Source organism: Musca domestica, unplaced genomic scaffold, assembly GCF_030504385.1.
Source record: "Musca domestica strain aabys unplaced genomic scaffold, Musca_domestica.polishedcontigs.V.1.1 60, whole genome shotgun sequence".
In the NCBI taxonomy this organism is placed as follows: Eukaryota; Metazoa; Arthropoda; class Insecta; order Diptera; family Muscidae; genus Musca; species Musca domestica.
This window is the reverse complement of record NW_026712364.1, coordinates 536,668-556,200: the sequence shown is the minus strand read 5'-3', so window position 1 is coordinate 556,200 and position 19,533 is coordinate 536,668. Positions and strand designations below refer to the sequence as shown.

The following is a 19,533-nucleotide window of genomic DNA, read 5'->3' as shown; positions in this document are numbered from 1 at the left end:
AAATTTATAACTTTTTCCGTTGTGGCCTTTATTAGGCTATTGAAAAATGAAAGTTTGAAAAAATAATAATAAACAGAGGGATAATAAAAAAAGGAAATTTTAAGAATTTTTAACCCCTTTGTGGGGGAGTGTACCGGAAGGGGTGGACCCATCTCTACCATTTTCATGTCAGTTATTGCGTTCTTAGAAATATTGGGATTTGTCGAGTTTCAAAGTAATCGAATGCTTATAACTCATTTTATGAGCATTTTGGTTATTCAAAATTTTGACCCCTATGTGGGGGAGCTACCAGAAGGAGTGAACAGATATCTACCATTTTCACAACAGATCTGGTATTAGGCGAAATATGAGAATGTAAGAAGTTTAGAAGGAATCGAGTACTTAATTCTCATTTTATGAGCGTTTAAGGGTTTTCAAAATTTGGACCCGTTGTGGGGGAGCTACAAGAAGGAGTGGATTGATCTGTACCACTTTTACACCAGATGTTGAGTTAGTAAAAATATTGCGATGTGTGAAGTTTGAAGAGGATCGGATTTTCATAAGGCGTTTTAGAAGCGTTTTGGGTTTTCCAAAAATTTGACCCGTTGTAGGGGAGGTACCAGAAGGAGTGGACCTATACATTGCATTTTCACACAAAATCTTATGTTAATAGAAATATTGGGATGTGTGAAGTTTAGAAAGAATCGGATACTTATTTCGCATTTTATAGGCGTTATGAATATTCAAAACTTTGACCCCTTTGTGGGGGATGTACCAGAAGGAGTGGACCTATACTTCCCATTTTCACACCATATTTTGTGTTAATAAAAATATTGCGATGTTTGAAATTTCAAAAGAATTAGATGCTTATATCGCGTGTTATTGGAATTTTGAATTTTTAAAAATTTTGACCCCTTGTGAGGGAGCTGCCAGAAGGAGTGGTCCGATATGTTCCATTTTCACACCTGATCTTGTGTTGATTGAAAGATCGATGTATGTTGAGTTTCAAAGTAATCGGATGTTTATTTCGCATTTTAAAACAGTGATATTTTTTTCCAAAAATTTTAACCCTTTGTGGGAGAGGTACCAGAAAAAGTGCACCAATATTGTTCATCTCGGAACTCGATCTTAGTTTGATAATAATATTACGATGTACCAAGTTTGAAGAAAATTGAATACTTCCTTCGAGAGTTAGGCAGCCAATCAAATAGAAGGACGGCCGGACGGACATCCTTAGAACGCCACCGGCAACTTAATATATTTTAGGCCTTGGTTTTTAAGATATTATTATATAGATCTAATTTTAGACCCAGAGACATTCTGTTTAGTTACTACGTGATACCATGTCATTTACCTTTCTGACGTCAAAAAAAATTAAAAAAAAAACAAATGAAATAAAACCTATCCAAATGAATATGACTTGTCAAACCATTTCCTACCCCCACCCCTGGCAACTGCAGACTTTTTTTGTTCCAAAAAACAAAATAATTTTCCGTTGCCAACTTGAAAGAAAATGAGTAGAACAACAGCAACAATACCATGGCAAACGTGACAGTTTGCATCCAACTAAGTTTTGAAATAAGATAACTTGCAGCTATGGGTGTGTGTGAGAGAGGGGTTGAGAGTTTTTGCCACTTTTTTTTATAAAAAAAATAAAAAAACAATGCTAAGGCTTAATGCTTCAATGGGTTAACGTCATTTGAAGTACTTGTATGGAACTTGTTTGAAAATAGTTTTTAATTAATTTAACTCTTGACAAAAACTGAAAAATCACGAGACTTTTGCTAAATCCCCGTAGTTTGCCTGCCGACCCCATTCATCCCGCCGCCTTATCATCATGCTATTGGTCATCATCATTATGTTGACATTATCATTATTGGTCTGATGGTGATGGCCGGCACTTAATTTACATTAAAAATTTGTTAGTTTTGTTTTATTTCAGTTTTTTTTTTCGTTATTTGAATTTCAAATACTGCCGCCACTACTGGCATGCCTGCATGTATGTGTGAGTGTGTGTGTAAATAGGTGTGTCTGTGTGTTAAAAGTTTTTTATTTTAAATTTTATTTTTTTTATTCAGTGCTAAAAATAGCTTAAAAAATATTGTTTTTTTTTTTGTGCGGTTGGTTTTGGGGTGTAAGTGGGGTGTGTGTTTCAGCTTGAGTGAGAAAAGGCAAAACGGCCAAATAGCGAGAGAGAGAAGAGAGAGATGAGGTTTCTAATCATAATGACCTTAAAGATAATGATGTTTACAATGAAAGTTCCTTGTTTTGTCGCTTTTGCCAAAATAAAACTGCAGTGCTTAAAACCAAGAGCAAAACTATTTAATTGCTGATGATGATAAATTTTTAAGATATTTTTCTTTCTTTTTTGTGTTTTTTTTTTTTTTTTTTGCGGTTTGCAAATTAGTTCGCTTAGTAATAGCATCACATGTTTTGCGCTTGGCATTTGCCTTATATGTTTTATTTTATTTTTAATTGAAATTTGTTGAAATTTATTGGAGGGTCTCTCTAACAAGAAAGGGGCGTATTTTGATATGTCATTGAAAGGCGTGAAATGAAACACACCCCCCAAAAAAATACAACAACAGCAGCAAGAACAAATGCTTGCGAAACCATGGCGAATGAAAGGTCTTTGCCACACATCACGTGGATTTGTAACCTCTCACGATTTTCGAAATTTTGCAACATTATTTTTTTTTTGTGTCACAATTTGCCAAATTTAGAAAACGTGTGATTTTTCGGCGGTGAAAAGCAAAAGGTTGGCTAGCCAGGAATACAATTAAAAAAACATATATTTTTTCAGAATTACTACGGATATAAAAAAATACAAGAAAAATAAAATGTTTCTAATTATGTGATGAAGAACGAAAATAAATTTTGAAAACTCATTGCGGAACCCTCAATTAGGATGTATAATATTCGTCCAAATTGGATGAAATTTGGCACATTTGACTGAATTCAGCCTAAAAGCAAGTGTGTCAAATTTGGTGAAAATATGTTAAGATATAGCTATAGCTACCATACACATATTTGTCCGATTTTATTTTTATTGGGCGCCATTTATGTAATATTCGTCCGAATTGGATGAAATTTGGCACATTTGGCTAAATGCAGCCAAGAAGCAAGTGTGTAAAATTTGGTGAAAATATCTTAAGATATAGCTATAGCTCCCCTCTATATCTTCGTCCGATTTAAATTTAATTGGGCGCCATTTGTCTCATATTCGTCCAAATAGGATATAATTTGGCACATATTACTGAATTCAGGTTAGAAGGAAGTACTTCAAATTTGGTGAAAATCGGTTCAAGTATAGCTTTAGCTTCCACATATATATTTCAGCCGATTTGGCGTTTAAGTCCCTCATATTCGTAATATGTACTCCATAAGAATGATATTTGGTAGCAGATATTCTATACAGCTCTGAAACACCTCTGCAAAATTTTATCAAGATCGACCGAAATTTGGATATAACTCCCACATATATATCTTAAGCGAATTAAATTTAATTGGGCGCCATTTGTGTATTATTCATCCAAATAAGATATAAGTTGGCTGATCCCTTCGAATTAAACACAGAAGCAAGTACTTAAAATTTGGTGAAAATCGGAGAAGTTATGGCTATAGCCCCCATATATAAGTATTTCACCCGATTTGATGCTTAAGTCCCACTCTTTCGTAATATGACCTCTACAACAATGATTTTTAATGCTCGATATTTCATACAGCTCTGAGATACCTCTGCCAAATTTTAACAAGATCGTTCAGATTTTGTTATAGCTTTTTCCGATTTCATGTTTATTGGGCGCCAAATGGTTAATATCAGGTCAATTGGATGGATTTTTGGTGTAGGGTATAATATAATTGGCCCCACCTGGTTTTATATAGAACCTAGCTTCCTTGTTTTTTTTCTCTCGACCGAAAGCCTGGCCAAGTTTTTGGCTTTTCTTAAGGAAAATAATAAAAAGAAAAAAAAAAATAGAAAAAAAAACCCCAGAAACCACCCAAAAAGAAAATCTAGTTCATTTTAATGGGCCGTAATCTCTGGCTGACGTCTGTCTGTCTTTTTTTTTTTTGTTTTCTCTATCTTCTGGGCTATCTTGATTTGGCAATTTGTTGGAGCTTGACAAAGCCCTGCGAGATGCATCATCATCATCATCACCGCCAGCATATGGCTGGTTGTTTGTTTTTCAAATCAGAGATTATTTTCGCCAGATAACTTTGTGGCAAAACGAAATGAGAATGTGGCATAAAAATAATGATTGAATTATAAAATGAAACGACAAAAAAAAAAAATAGCCAAGAAAAACAAGATTTTCAGATAAGCCAATGAAATTGAAAAAAAAAAAAAAAAAAACGAAAAAAAAACAAGCTATGACTTATGTTTGGTTATGAAATCATGTTAGTCATATGGCTAAAAGCAGCGCAACAGAAAAAAATCCTTTCCGTTCTGCTTTTCACAAAATGAAAGGCAGGCAGGCAGGCAGGCCAGGCAGCTAGACAGACAGTTGGCGTCAAGCATTTTGATGTAGGCTTAAGGCTTAAATAGAAAATTTTTAATTTTTTATTTAAAAAAAAGATTTTTTCCACAACTCCAAAGTATGAGTGACATTTATGGCAAAAAATATTAATTGAAATCCAGGGGATTTGAAGAAAGTTTGAAACAAGAAAAAAAACGAGGAAAATGGATTTTCAAAAAAAAAAAAAAAAAAAAACATTAATTTCAGACACCTTTAAATAAATGTTGTTGTTGTTGTTCTTCATGTATTTTTGCTTGACACCTCTCTGGTGGGCATTTGAAAGCTTCCTCTGCCTACATGAAAATTTCAACTTATTAACAAGTTTTGTTTTAAATGATAAAACAAATAAACAACATCTCAAGACTGACGCCTTTAGAGCCTTAAATGGCTTTGGCATCAACTGAATGAAAATTTTTTTGTAACCAAAAAAAAAAAAAAACGATTTTAAGCCAAGGAAACTCCATGGAAAATAAAGTGCGTGGTTGCAATTTTTCATTCATTACAAAGTCGTGTCGGATTTTTTTTTTGCGTAACCAAAAGCCAGCCAGCCAGGCCAGCCATTCACCACTCATTCATAAAAGTAACCAAAAAAAAAAAAAACAAATAAACAATTTAAAGATTTCATTCATTAAAAACAAAAATTAAAAAAAAATAAACCAAATCTTGGGGTACTAAAAAAAATCGGTGGACGACAGACGACGCCTAACCCACATAGGAAACCAAAAAACAAAAAAAAACAGACAACCGAAAACACCACAAACTTACATATGTTATTGCAAACTCTATCAATGGGCTACATGACAGCAACAACAACAACACCAAAAAAGCTTGTGGGTTTTTTTTCGTATGTTTAAATCACTTATAATTAAAACCTGGTTTATAATGCCAGTCTTCGTGTGGTGCGACGGAAGATGATGATGCTGACTGATAATGTTGTTGGCATTATCAAGCCTCTGTAGGCTTTTTTCCGACTTGCTTTATTAAGTTATAAATCTAATTTGTAAAGTTTTTTAACAACAGCAAAATCATTAAAAAGAAACTGTGTTAAATAGCCAAATGGGTAGCGGGGAGCTTCCGTTGTAAACCGAAACCCAAGAGTCTTTTTTTCCATGAAAAGAAAAATTAGGAAATTGAATGAGTTTATGGTCCATAAAATGCTAAACAGGCAAATTATTTACATTAAGAAAAGGGGGAGAGGGAAAAGAGGGGAAGAGGAGAGGGTAAGGGGAAACACCTTAAAAAAAATTAAAAAAGCTAAAGGATGCAGCAACTACACTTGCAAATGAGAGAAATTAGTTTTTTAAATTAATAAAAATAATGATACAGAAACCCTTACTTTTCCCCTTACCAAATAATGAGTAAAGGCCATACATTTTCACGATAATAAAACTCAAGACACATGTTTGAATCTTAGCTTGGGAAGTGAAAGGCATTGAATAGCCAGAAAAGAAGAAATCATTACCAAATAAAGGGTTTTGTAAGCAGTGACAACTACTTACAAATTTGTCCACTTAAAGTTGGCCACAAAATAATGGCAAAAATATGATTTCTGTTTGTCCTCAGCACCCAAAAATTAGGAATTCTTCCCATAAAAGCTTTCAAAGCAGAGACCCTTTACTTTTCCCCTTACCAAACAATGTCTAAAGGCCATACATTCCACCCAGAAAATAAACTCAAGGGACATGTTCGGATTAAAAAATAAACCAAAAAAACACTTGAGAATGCAGAAAACACAACCCAAATAATGTATTTGGTAAGCATTGGTAAATTCTGACAAATTGAGCTATTAATCCATTATTACGGAAAAGAAGGCAAAACAATCAATAAGTAGCCGAGAAAAACAACTCACTACCAAATAATGGGTTTGGTAAGCAATGACAAATGTTTACAAATTAGGCTATTAATCGATTATTATGTCAGGGGTATAACTAATAGGCATAAAGAAACAAAAAAAAATTAATGAGAAGCCAGAAGAAACAACTCATTACCAAATAATGGGTTTCACAGGCAATGGTAGCTACTTACAAATTAGCACAGTAATCGATTATTATGTCGTGTGGATAATTAAAAAAATTTTTTTTAATTAAACCAAAAAAAAAATCAAGAAGTAGCCACAACAAATCCACTCATTACCAAATAATGTGTTTTGTAAGATATGGCAACTATTTACAAGACATGGGTCAAAAAAATCTTTAATTTCGTAATGTTAGTATTTTTAGGGATTATTTCTTGTTTTTTGTAGCTATCTTAAATTACCTTTTGTGAATGTAGAGTCATGTTAATGTAAGGTATAAGTAGGTTAATGAAAATATAGCCATTATTCGGTAATGAGATTTTTATAAAAATAAGAACTTTCTTTTTTCATTGGAAAATAAAATAGGAAAATCTTCTCAATGAAGAACAAAGGTTTTATAAAAGGTTTCTTAAATGATTTTTGTTGGCAGTTGGTTTGTTAGTAAGTTTCGGTTTATAAAGTCATTATTTGGTAATGAGTCCTCTCTATTACGATTATAATATTGATGTATGTTATCTGTCCAACAATTCTCTGTCTCAGCAATGAATGAAAAGTCTTCTGAACAGAATTACGAAATTTTGGTGGCTGTTTTGTAAGTACCTTCTTCCGAAGAAGCTGTAAGTAAGTTGGTTTGTAAGTATTTACTTTCAATAAAACCCATTACTTGGTAATGAGATTTTTCTGTCGCCAATTGGCGAGTCTGTATTATCTGTCTAACTATCCGCCTGTACTGCAACGAATCGAATGCTTTTTGAACAGATTTTTAGATTTTTTGTTACTAAGTCTTTACTGTTAGAAAAAGTCATTATTTGGTAATGAGTTTGTTCTGTTTGCCATACTAATAATGTGGTGTGTTAGCTTTCCAGCTATTCTCAGTCACAGCAATGAATCGAAGGCCTTTTGACCAGAATTATGGAGTTTTGATGGCGGTTTTGTAAGGGCCTTCTTCTGAAGGAGGTTCATTAGACTCATTACTTGGTAAGGAGTGGGTTTGTTGCCATTATAGTGAGAGTGCGTCAGCTTTCTGGCATTGTTATTTCACTGCAAGGCATCGAAAACTTTTTGAATGATTTTTTTTCAATTTGTGGGTAGTAGGGATGTTGATTTGTAAGTAGTAACTTTTACTGAAGCCATTATTTGGTAATGGGTTTTTTGTTTTTTTTTTTTTTTTTTCTTACAGCCAATTTCAGCAATGATACAAAAAAATTCATTTTCAGATATTTTTTTAAATTTATTTTTTTAATTTTTAAAGCTTTATAAAGGATTTGAAAATCATTTTCTACCCTTTTACTCCAGATTCTAGAAATTCCCAATTGAAATACCTCCCAGCAATTTTCAAAAGGATGCTTTTTTTGTAAATTTAGATTATATTTGATCAAATGCCAATATTTTCAAAAATAAAATCGTTGTTTATTTTTCTTCCTAGCCACAAAAATTCGAAAATTTACAAATTTTCAAAATAAATTTCAATTTCACATCTTCCGAAAATCTCTGAAGTTTATTAACTACTTCTTTTTTTCTACAAAAATTTATTAACTCTATATCCATCTGTTGCTATGCCAAATAAAAAAAAATCTGAAATGTAATGATTCTTCTCCCGGCACCTTTCATTCATTTCTCCGCTAAGGCTACGGTATTGCTTCCGCTGGCAAATGGATGGCCGCAATGGCATGAAAAGGAAATAAATTATTAAATTAAAGATGTATTACATTCAGGCCGATTATAAACAACTGTTAATGGCAATGGATGTGGATGAGGAGGATGTTTGGGAGAATGCGAGGGGAGAAAATGTAGCGCCATAAGACATGATCGCAGAATGTAAGCAAATCAAACTGGCGGTAAAAATGAAAAAAAAAAGGCAAATGACTAAAGAAGGAAATTGTTTTAATATTAAAAAACAACAACAACAACAACAACAAGAAAAAATAAATTAACATTAATTATATGCAATTTTGTTAAGCTTTCTTTCATGGCACAGCTAACAACAACAACGGCAGCTTGGGAGAAGAGGAAAAACAAAATATGAAAGATTTTTCTTCTTTTTTTCCAGAGAGGCTTAGGTCCACAAGAAAATCTCAGCTTGAAATTGGGAAAAAATAGTTAAGGCTAATTAAATCTCCTTAAGAAACAAACAGAAAACAGCTGCCTTTTCTTATCATAATCAGTAACATCGAAACGAAAAATACCCCTAAAGAAAATCTCTAAATATCTCTAAAATCAGACCTTGAAAAACTTGTTAACTATTCACGGAGTTATTGAAAATGAAGAGAGATGAAAATTCTCTAACAAAAGGCAGAACAACAGGAAGCTAAATCCCTTGCCTTAGCTGGCCAGCTATTCAGCCAGCATTCATTCATGGAGGTCGGATTTAAGGTACAACACCAACAACAACATCATCGAGGAAAAATGAGGAGATGAAAAGCAACAAAAGAAATTTTAAGCGGCTTAAAGACACATTTTTCATGTTTTACAAGGCGCATTTAGAGAAATGGAACAACAGCAACAACAACACAAATGTGGAGAAAATATTTTTGGAATTTGAAAGGTATTTGAAAAGGCCAGCAGCCACAGCCAAAGAAAGACCAGCCAGAAATCTCTTAGACAAATTGGCTCCAAAGAACATTGATTGGAATTTTCTTTGTTTGTTTTCTTTCATTTTTTTCCTACGTGGGGCCTAGCTCTTTGTTGTGGGGGAAGGGGGATCTTGGCCATGTAACCTAAAATGGTATAATCATCATCGTCATCATCATGCTGCCACGGTTCGTTACGACAACATTCCATGGGCCAAATGCTGGCTGATGTGACGTCTAAATGTCTAAGAATTTTCAAGAAGTGATACAAAAAAAAAAAAAAAAAAAAAACAAAGAGCAGAGAACTTAACAAGTCTCTCTGTGCCAAGAAAATCCAAGAAAGAAATATTTATTTACTTAAACAATTAGAAGGAAAAGCATTTTCCCATCGACGTAGTACCGGCAATAAGCTCCTAAGGGATTAGGTGTCATGTAGCAACATATTCTCTCTTAAGTACGTAGGGGAAGGACGAGAGAGAGGGGAGAGAGAGTGGGAGACAAACTTGTGACAAGTTGAAAATGCCTACAAATTGTTGGGGTAGAGGTATTCCCCTGATTGGGTGGTCCACTCTCTCGCAACAGGTATGTTCGTACGCACTACTTGTCAAACTTCGATATGTTATAATTCTCAAATCGCATAGTTTTATATGATGGGAAATTCCGGATTTTTTGCAAGCCATGGTCGGTCGGTCGGTCTGGTGCAAAAAAGGAAAACACATGTCGCTCTGTGTTTCTTTGCTTTTTTACAATCTGTCATAAAATTGTGCACACATTTTGTTGCCTGGCTGACTGTCTGTCTGGTGGGTCGTTCGTTCGGCTGTGTGGTGTCCCTATGTGTGTTTTTATAAGCAGGTCATAAAAACATAAACAAAATCCTAGGTCAAAAAGAGTGTGGGAATTTCCCACATTTTCCGGTGTTGCAATGTGTGTGCCCGGTTGGTGTTTAGCAACATTGGTACACAATTCTTATTTCGGCAATTGGTCTAGGATTCTAATTGGAAAATGGAGAGAACTTTTACATGGAAGAGAGAGAACGAGGAATTGAGAGTCAAAATTGGGAGAAAGGGATTTGAATTTAATTTTAAAAATAAAACGATATAACCCATATTTTTATTTGGAATTAAAAAATATATTTTTTAATTTTCTTCAAAACAAAAATTGAAGAATTGAAAAAAAAAAAATAAAAAAATTAGAAAATTATTTTTTAAGTGCCAAAATGTCTTTATATTTAAAAATTGGAAATATGAACTCTGTGTGAAATTTGATGGTAAAATGAGGGATATTTTATCGGTTTTGGTTATTCAACATTTTAAATCCCTTTGTGGGGGAAGTGCCCGAAGGATTTGGCCGATATCTACATTATTCACAACAGATATTGTGTTGGTCGAAATATTGAGATACGCAGAATTTTTGTCTTTATTTTGAGCCCTTTGTGGGGAAGCTACCAGAAGGAGTGAACCTATTTCTTTCATATTTACAACCCACCTTGAGTTAGTTAAAATATTGGCTTGTGTGAAATTTGAAGAGAATCGGAGGCTCATTTTTGTATTTTATAAGCGTTTTTGTTTTTCAAAATTTTGACCACTTTGTGGGGTAGGTACCAGAAGGAGTGGACCTACATCTACCATATTCATAACAGATTTTGTGTTGATAAAAATATTGATAAATCCAAAATTTGAAAATGATCGGATTATTTTATTACACCTTTTTCACTAGTTATAATTATTCCAAATTTTAACCCTTTGTGGGGGAGGTACCAGAAGGAGTGGGCCGATGTATCCCATCTTTACACCAGATCTTGTGTTGATGGAAATATTACGATGTATGAAATTTGAAGAGAATCGGATGCTGATTTCGCATTTTATGATCATTTTATTTACTCAAAATATGTAACCCTTTGTGGGGGAGGTACAAGAAGGAGTGGACCGATGTATCCCGCCTTCACACCAGATCTTGGGTTGCTAGAAATATTGAGATGTGTAAGATCTGAAGGTAATCGGATTATTTTATCACACTTTTTTACGAGTCAAAATTTCTCAAAATTTTGACCCATTGTGAGGGAGGTACCAGAAGGAGTGGGCCGATGTATCCCATCTCTACACCAGGTCATGTGTCAATAGAAATATTGAGCTGTGCTAAATTTGAAGATAATCGAATGCATATTTCACATTTAATGAGAGTCATACTTATTCAAAGGGTTTGACCTCTTTGTGAGGGAGGTACCAGAAGGAGCACACCAATCTTTACCATATTCACAACAGATCTTGTGTTGGTTGAATTAATGGGATGTGCGGAGTTTTAAAAAAATTGAATTCTTTTTTCAAGGGTTATTCAAGAGTTATAGTTATTCAAAATTTTTACCCATTGTGGGTGAGGTACCCGAAGGAGTGGACCGATATTGTCCATTTTTCCATCAGGCATCGCACTGATAGAAATATTAAGATTTGCCAAGTTTATATAAAATTGAATTATTTTTTCTTGTTCTAATAAATAAATTATTTTCTGTAAATTTTTTAAATGTTTGCGGAAGGGAGAGTCGAGCTCGGTACTAAAAGTTTAAGGATTTCGAAAGTCCATTTTTGAAGAATTAAAAAAAACACGCTCACAAAAATTTCAATTCGACTGTTGAATTTGTACTCTATGTTTCAAATTCCCTTCGTCTCTGGTTTATTCCCTCTCAAAATTTCAATTTTAGATTCTTAATTTATTTGCTTTTGATGAATTTAAAGGTTGCTCAGAATTAATACAAATATTCCAAAAAGTAAAAAAATGGATTTTTAGATTTTAAATTAAATTTTGCAAATTCGACAATAATGAAGTGAAAAAGTTGTAAAAATGTCTTCTTTTTAGAATTTTCATTTCAATAATCCGAAAATATTGAAATAAAAATTCTAAAAAAAAACATTTTTTTAGAAATTTTAAATCAAATTTACCAAAAAAAAAAAAATCTAAAATAGATTTTAAATTAAATTTTTCAAATTCGACAACATTGAAGTGAAAAAATTCTAAAAAATGTATTTTTTTTAGAATTCTTTATTTCAATAATCCGAAAATATTGAAATAAAAATGCTAAAAAACATTTTTTTTAGAAATTTTTTTTTTCGAATTTCCTTAAAATTTACCAAAAAAAAAAAAAAATTCTAAAAAGTAGATTTTTTAGAATATTTTTTAATATTTTCAAATTGCTTCAAAAATAAAAAAATAAATAAATTTAGAATCAAAAAATTTTAAGGGTATAAAATGTTCGGATTTGACAATTTTTTTTTGAATCAAAAATTAATCGAAAAAAATTTCTGACAAAATACTGTATTTTTTCTAAGGAAACCCCAAACCTTTTTTTTTGAATATTAAAAAAAAATAATAATAGAAAATTATTTTCTAAAACTTACCCGCTGGTCTATTGTTCCGACGATTTCCATCATTTTCATCGACAATCAATGGCGAGTGTCGGCGGCCATTGACCATTACCGAGGTTTGGCTAAGGCAGACCAAACCGAAGATGAACAGCTGGAACATGACGGATGTCAAGGTGTGTGATGATGATGATGTTTTGTTATGGAAATTTGAGGATTTTGCCATTTCGATTTTGTAATTCACTTTTTTTTGGATATTCTTTAAAAATAAAATAAATTTGTTTCTTTTCTCTGTTGATTGAACTGGAGAAAAAAAAACAGACAAAACGATCGTTGGTGTTGTTGTTTTTGCTAAAGATTAGATAACACTTGAAGAAATTATATATTTCTTTTGTTTTGTTATTATTTTTTCTCAATTTTTTTTTTTGTTTGCAAATTTCTTGTTGTTATTGCTTTTGTTGTAATATTTACACAGAGAAAATAAGTGGATTTATTTTTTTTTGCTTTTCGTCACACTCTACTTTTTTTTGCTTCCACAAAAATTATTTTGTTATTTTTATTTGTTGTTGTTATGGATTTATTATTATTTTCTGCTGATTTTCACTGAATATTTTTGTTGTTGCTGTTGTTGTTCGGCAACGATGTCGGCATAAGATCTTTATTTTTATTTTTGTTTTTTTTTTTTAATTCTTACACGTTCTTCAGCACCGTTGTGGGGTGTTGTTGCTGTTGTTGTTTTTGTGCTTTGCGTTATATATACTTTTTTGCAGAATACTTTTTTTTTTTGATTTGCTGTTGTTGGATTATTTTTTTTTCTTCTTTAAATAAACTAGATTTTTTTGTTGTTGTTGGTGTTATTGTGGGCTATTTCTCTTGTGCTTTTCTTGATTGGTCTTCGTTGACGTCGTTATTGTGTTTGGCGCGGCGCTATTTGCTGCACATACATATTTTTTTTACTTAATTTATTTATTTTCTATTTTTCATTGACTTGAAAACCGAAAATTATTTAATTTTCCCAAAAGTTTTTCCTTAAAAAATTTCATATTCGTTACAGAACGGAACAGAATATGGCCCGGCGCTGCTATCTTTGAGATACTTTTTTTGCGGTTAAACGCGTTGTTGTCGTCGTCGCCCGTTTATATTTTTATTTAATTTTTTGTTATTGGGAGGAGTGTGTGTTGTTATATGTTGCGCGTTTCGTAAAATAATGTCCACACACGGTATCGGTCGTTGAATAAATAAACCAAACACGATGAGAGTAAGTTGCTCTAACACACAGGCATGCACTGGCACTCACATGTAAACAACACTCTCAACACAAATACTTGCGCTCGCTCTCTCTCTCTCTCACACAACTTGGGATGTGTGTTGGCTGCTGCCGTCGCTGTTGTTGGTTGGTTGATATGTTGCTGCTGCCCTAAGATGACAATGTGGTCGGCAAACAAACATCAATCTGTTCGTTTTTTTTTGAGAGGGAGGGGGGAGGAGCACGAGGATAAACAGTGTTTGGATTTTTTTTGCAGTTCGTTGTTGTTGTTGTTGGATAACTTCGCAAAAATACTTGGGTCACAAACAATACCCGTCGTACTACACCCAAGAGTATGGCATACCACGAAAAAAATAATTGCTCTCAAAAATAAAATTTAAGGAGAACACTTCGTATGTTTTTTGTTTCGTTTTTTTGCTGTTCTCCTCGTGAGGAAAATAAAAACTTGATTTTATTCAATTTTTACACATGAATGCACTCTTTCTTTCTCTCTTCACACTCTTTCTCACAATATATTTTGCGTGAAAGAAAAATATTTCTTTGAAAAAAAATCTATTTTAACGAGATCGCACACCGATCGATCACTTCTATTACTCGTTGCATACTAATACTGGGTCGGTGTGGCGCAAATAACACGAAGTCTTGGCCATAAGTTGCTCAGAGGTAAGGCGAACAAAAACAAAAAACCCGCAAAACAAATGTTGCCAAAGACAAAACAGAAGAGAGAGAAAGAAAGAGAGAGAGCCAAGAACACAACAGGTAGTTGTACTGGATGTTGCGAGACTATCTTGGCAACAATGTTGCCCAACTATTGCAACACAGAAAAAAACACACACACATAGAATTCATACCGGATGTGCACACACTCATATCCGGTGAACAACGGCAAGTGAAATGCAATAACATCAACATCACCACTCTCTCATACCTGTGTGGACAAACGCTCTTTGCTCTGCTAAAGGGGAAATACGCGGGATTTATGCCAATATCTGAGACTTATCAAATAAAAACCATGTCAGCACCAGCTTGTATGGAATATCCCAGACTTATTGCAGGTTTTTGTGGGTTCTTGCGGCATGTTCACATGTACACACATACGGACATTTATGTCACATATGTACGTACGTACATGCGGAGAATTTGTATGTTTTCACATTTACTTTACAAAGTGTGAAAAATCGTGGATTCTATAATTTTTTAACACCTTGCATATCACACATATACACACACATGTGTACATACATACATATGTGAAATGTGTGTACTCAAGACCACTGAATGTTTGAGACAATTTTTTTCACACATATGTAAGATTGGGACAGGGGACAGTGTTTTGGAAAATGTAAAATAATAATTCTCTAAAAATTGACAAGTGTTAAATATTTAAAAGAGAGATTTGAGACTTGGTCAGATTCCAATTTTCAATGGCATCTCCTTAGGTTATTAGTGGCTCCATTCAAAAGAGAAGTTATAAAACACGTATTTCATCTTGCAGAAATACCTCTAATTTGAATTTTTGGATTCTAATTTAAAAAAATTGTTATTTTTAAAATGAATTAGACCACGTTAAAATAGTTTTTAATTATTTCTGTACAATTACTCTCAATAGAGCCCAGAAGAGGTGGGACAAAACAAATCATATGGCTAATTTACTCAAAGTGTGGCATAATTTAAAATTTGTGGGTTTTAAGAATGACAATTTATATTTTTTCTACGAATCTTATTTTATTTTGCTCTCAAATTTTTATGTTTATATCTGGGGAATATTCTTATTTTTTTTTAAATGAGCATCAGACCAAATAACTTGATTTTTTAAGAATTTTATTGAAGTTCTATCAGACTAAAGAAATAAATTTCAAGAACTGTGTTTTAAGCAGAGATGATCCGTTTGACATTTTTTCGGGTTTTCTACTGTCGAAAACTTGTAAACGTCGAAAACGTCATATAACTATCTAAAACGTAGAAAAGGTGTAAAACGTCATAAACTTCTAAAATATTGTAATACCCCACATAATACATTCCAAAATCTTTAGATCGTATTATTAAAAACTCGCTGATCATAATGATGATATGTATAAATCTTCCAAATCTGCAAAGTTACATCAGAGAGCTTAAAACCTGAGGCTGGATTTTGTTTCATGAAATTATGAATATTTTCTTTACAACATTTTTCATTTGCATTCCATGAAGGACTATCAGTGATTAACCATAAATTTTTAAATAATCTATGTATACCTCCTAGGGACATAATAAAAACATATCTTGGGGTATTTATAAATTTTTTTTATTTTATATATATTTTTATACCCTACAACACTATGTGTTGGGGCCATTATAAGTTTGATTGGGTCAAAAATTATGTAAAGCCTCGAAATAATGGTTTCCTACATAGGATAGTGTATATGGATCTTCCTATCTCCCCGAGATCTAGCTATGTATGTCCGTCCGTCTGTCCATGTTAATTTGTTATCAATCAACAGAGACATAAGACATTATTTCAAAAAAACGAAATCTTCCAAAATGGATTTGGACATATGGGGACTTCGAACAAATTGTAGTGTTGTAGGGTATCACATGGTCGGCCCTGTTGTTTTTCAATATTTTTGTGTTAGTATTATTTAAAGTTTTAAGAAATGTTTTTTAGGGTCTTTCATAGCTAAGAATTTTTTTATTGAAATTCTTTGTGAGGTTGGAAGTCCTCTGATGGTATTGAACTTTATAATAAAAAATTTTAAGAAATGTCTAAGAATATTGCATTTTCGGAACATGATTTCAGGAATTATCCATGGCTCTTGGAAGAAATGTATTTTAGATTTCTAATAAAATTTAATTTTTTAGATTTTCAATGAAATTTAAAAAAGATCTTATCAATTTTTTCGCCGAAACAGTATCAGAGAAAAGGATGTTATTTTAAAGGAGAATTATTATTATTTATTTTTATTTTTGGAAAATTATTTTATTTGAAGATTTATCACAGCAAAAATCTTACTTAATCTTAATTTTTTATAAAAATCTTTAAAGGTCGTTTATAGGTAAAAAATTGTGAGATCTTTTTTGAAGGACTTCATATTTTTTCACAAGGACTGCCAAACCAATTGTCTGTATTTTTTAATAATTTTTATACCCTCAGCCATATGGCTAGAGAGGGTATATATCATTTGATATGGCCAAAAAGTTTCTCATCGAAATAAAAGTTTTAGACCCTAGGTCTCTTTGGGCCAGATCCGTTTCAGGAGTCGATCTAGCGATGTCCGTCCGTCTGTTTGGCTGGTTGGCTGGCGCGCACGGTAACTCTCGAAGGGGGTATCCAATTTGGTCCAAGCTTGGTATATCGTAATATTATTGTCAATCTTGGATTGAGCTCGGAGATGGGCAATATTGGGCCACTCGTTCTGGTATCACCCCTAAAAAAATCGAAATTTTTAAAGAAAATATTTCACTGCACTGAAAGGAAAGGTGCAGCGTCAGTGCTAGATTAGATGCGAAAATGGACAATATCGACCCACTTCATCAAGTACCTCCCCCACAAAGGATCAACATTTTAAATAAATGTAATTCTTATAAAATGTGATGTAAGGGTCCAATTGTTTTCAAATTTCACGTCTCCCAATAATTTTATTAACCCAAGGTCTGGTGTTAAAATGGAATACACTTCTGGTACCTCCCCCACAAAAGGTCGAAATTTTTAAAAAAAAAATATTTTTTTTTCTGCACAGAAAGAGAAACGATAATCCGATTTTGTTCCAACTTTGCAAATCGTAATATTTGCGTCAGTGCTAGATTAGATGCAAAAATGGACAATATCGACCCACTTCATCAAGTACCTCCCCCACAAAGGATCAACATTTTGAATAATTATAACTCTTATAAAATGTGATGTAAGAGTCCTATTGTCTTCAAATTTCATGTCTCCCAATAATTTTATTAACCCAAGGTCTGGTGTTAAGATGGAATACATAGGTCCACCACTTCTGGTACCTCCTCCACAAAAGGTCTAAGTTTTTTAAAAAAAAATATTTTTTTTCTGCACAGAAAGAGAAGCAATAATCCAATTTTCTAATCCTAATATTTGCGTCCGATCTCAGTCAGTCAGGTGCAAATATGGATAATATCGGTCCACTCCATCAAGTGCTTCCCCCACAAAGGGTTAAAATTTTAAATAATTATAACTCATACAAAATGTGATGTAAGATTCCGATCGTCTTCAAATTTCACACATCCCAATATTTTTATAAACTCAAGATCTACTGTGAAGATGGGATATATCGGTTCACTCCTTCTGGTACCTCCCACACAAAGGTCAACATTTTGAACATCCATGAAGCTTATAAAATGCGAAATTAACATCCGATTCCATTCAGACTATTTACATTTCAATATTTCCATCAAACATGGTAGAAATCGGACCATCGCTTCTAGTACCTCCTAAAAAGGGTTAAAGTTTTGACTAACCAAAACTATCAAAAAACCGAAATAAGCATCAGGTTCTCTTCAAATTACACACATCACAATATTTTTATTGACCCAAGGTCTGGTTTGAAGATGGATATCTTCTATCTAAGGATATCTGTCGGCAAAACCGACTGATTCTTTTTAACTTGTTTTGTAATATTTATTGAAAGTATCAGCCGTATCGGACGGACCAAATCCGTTTCAGGAAATGTGGAGTCGATATAGAGGTGTCGGTCCGTCTGGCTGGTGCGCACGATAACTCTCGAAGGGAATATCCGATTTGATCCAAACTTGATACATCGTGATATTTTCGAGTTTGGAGATGGGCAATATAGGTCCACACTTGAATAATTATAACTCTCATAAAATGCTAAATAAACCTTCGATTCTCTTCATATTTCAATCATCCCAACATTTCTATTAACACAAGATCAGGTGTGAATGTGAAATATATCGAACCACTGCTTCCGGTACCTTCCGCACAACGGGTCAAAATTTTGAATAACCATGAAGCTCATAAAAAGTGAAATAAGCATCCGATCACTTTCAAACTCGACACATCTCAATATTTCTACGTTATATCGGGACTGTTTTAGGAAATCTTTTACTATGGGAGAATTTAAATTTAAAGAATTCAAAACATTTAGGATATTTGAAATTCAATTGAATGACATTCCTAAGAAGCTATACCGGTGCCATGAACATATAATTTGTCAGTTTCGTTGCATGCGATTTTTTGTTTGATTGTTGGTGCGAATTTTCCAGGGGAAACTCAAAAGTCATAACTGAGTTCATTTCAAGAAACGAAAACACTCACACAGTTGATCTTCTTTACAGGTGTGATTTACAACACCTCTGCACTTCTTCTTATTGTCCTCGACATGAGGGTGGTGAAATTTATGCTCTTGGCCAACATATGTGGGAAATTCCCAAAATTAGGTATTGCTAGGTATTGGGTAAGAAAGGATTTTCGGAGAGCACGACTCAGTTATAGACAGTTATGCTAGAATGTTGTGGAATTTTAAATTTCAGAACAAATTTAATTTTTAATCGAAAAAATGATTAAAATATTTTTCGCTACATTAAATCAATCACAATTGGTTTGCCTTGTTCTAAATCGAATATCTATAAATTGAAGACAATAATCCAATTTTATTGACACTTGCTCGTATAAATGGGTGGTGGTGGTAGTAGTAAAAGGATTGCCGTTTGTGCATATGTTGGGAAATTCCCACACTTCCTACAGACAGGTAATACCGCGCTGTGGCTCTTGCCTGGCCACAATTTCACTTGTGCACCGAGCGGGGAGCAATAAAAGGATTGGCGTTTGCATATGTGGGAATTTCCCACATATCCTGGTAACAGGTAATGATGGACAATG

The 19,533-nt window shown here is 33.2% G+C and overlaps 1 protein-coding gene across 1 annotated transcript in view; it reads right to left on the bottom strand.

Moving 5' to 3' along the window:
• LOC101896391 (dorsal-ventral patterning protein Sog) overlaps positions 1-14,306 on the bottom strand; it is a 47,506-nt gene extending 33,200 nt beyond the window's left edge. The window contains exon 1 of the mRNA XM_005181091.4: positions 12,470-14,306. Coding sequence (XP_005181148.2) covers positions 12,470-12,659 — 190 coding nt within the window. The 5' untranslated portion in view covers positions 12,660-14,306. The remainder of the gene's footprint in view (positions 1-12,469) is intronic.
• Positions 14,307-19,533: the final 5,227 nt, after the last annotated feature.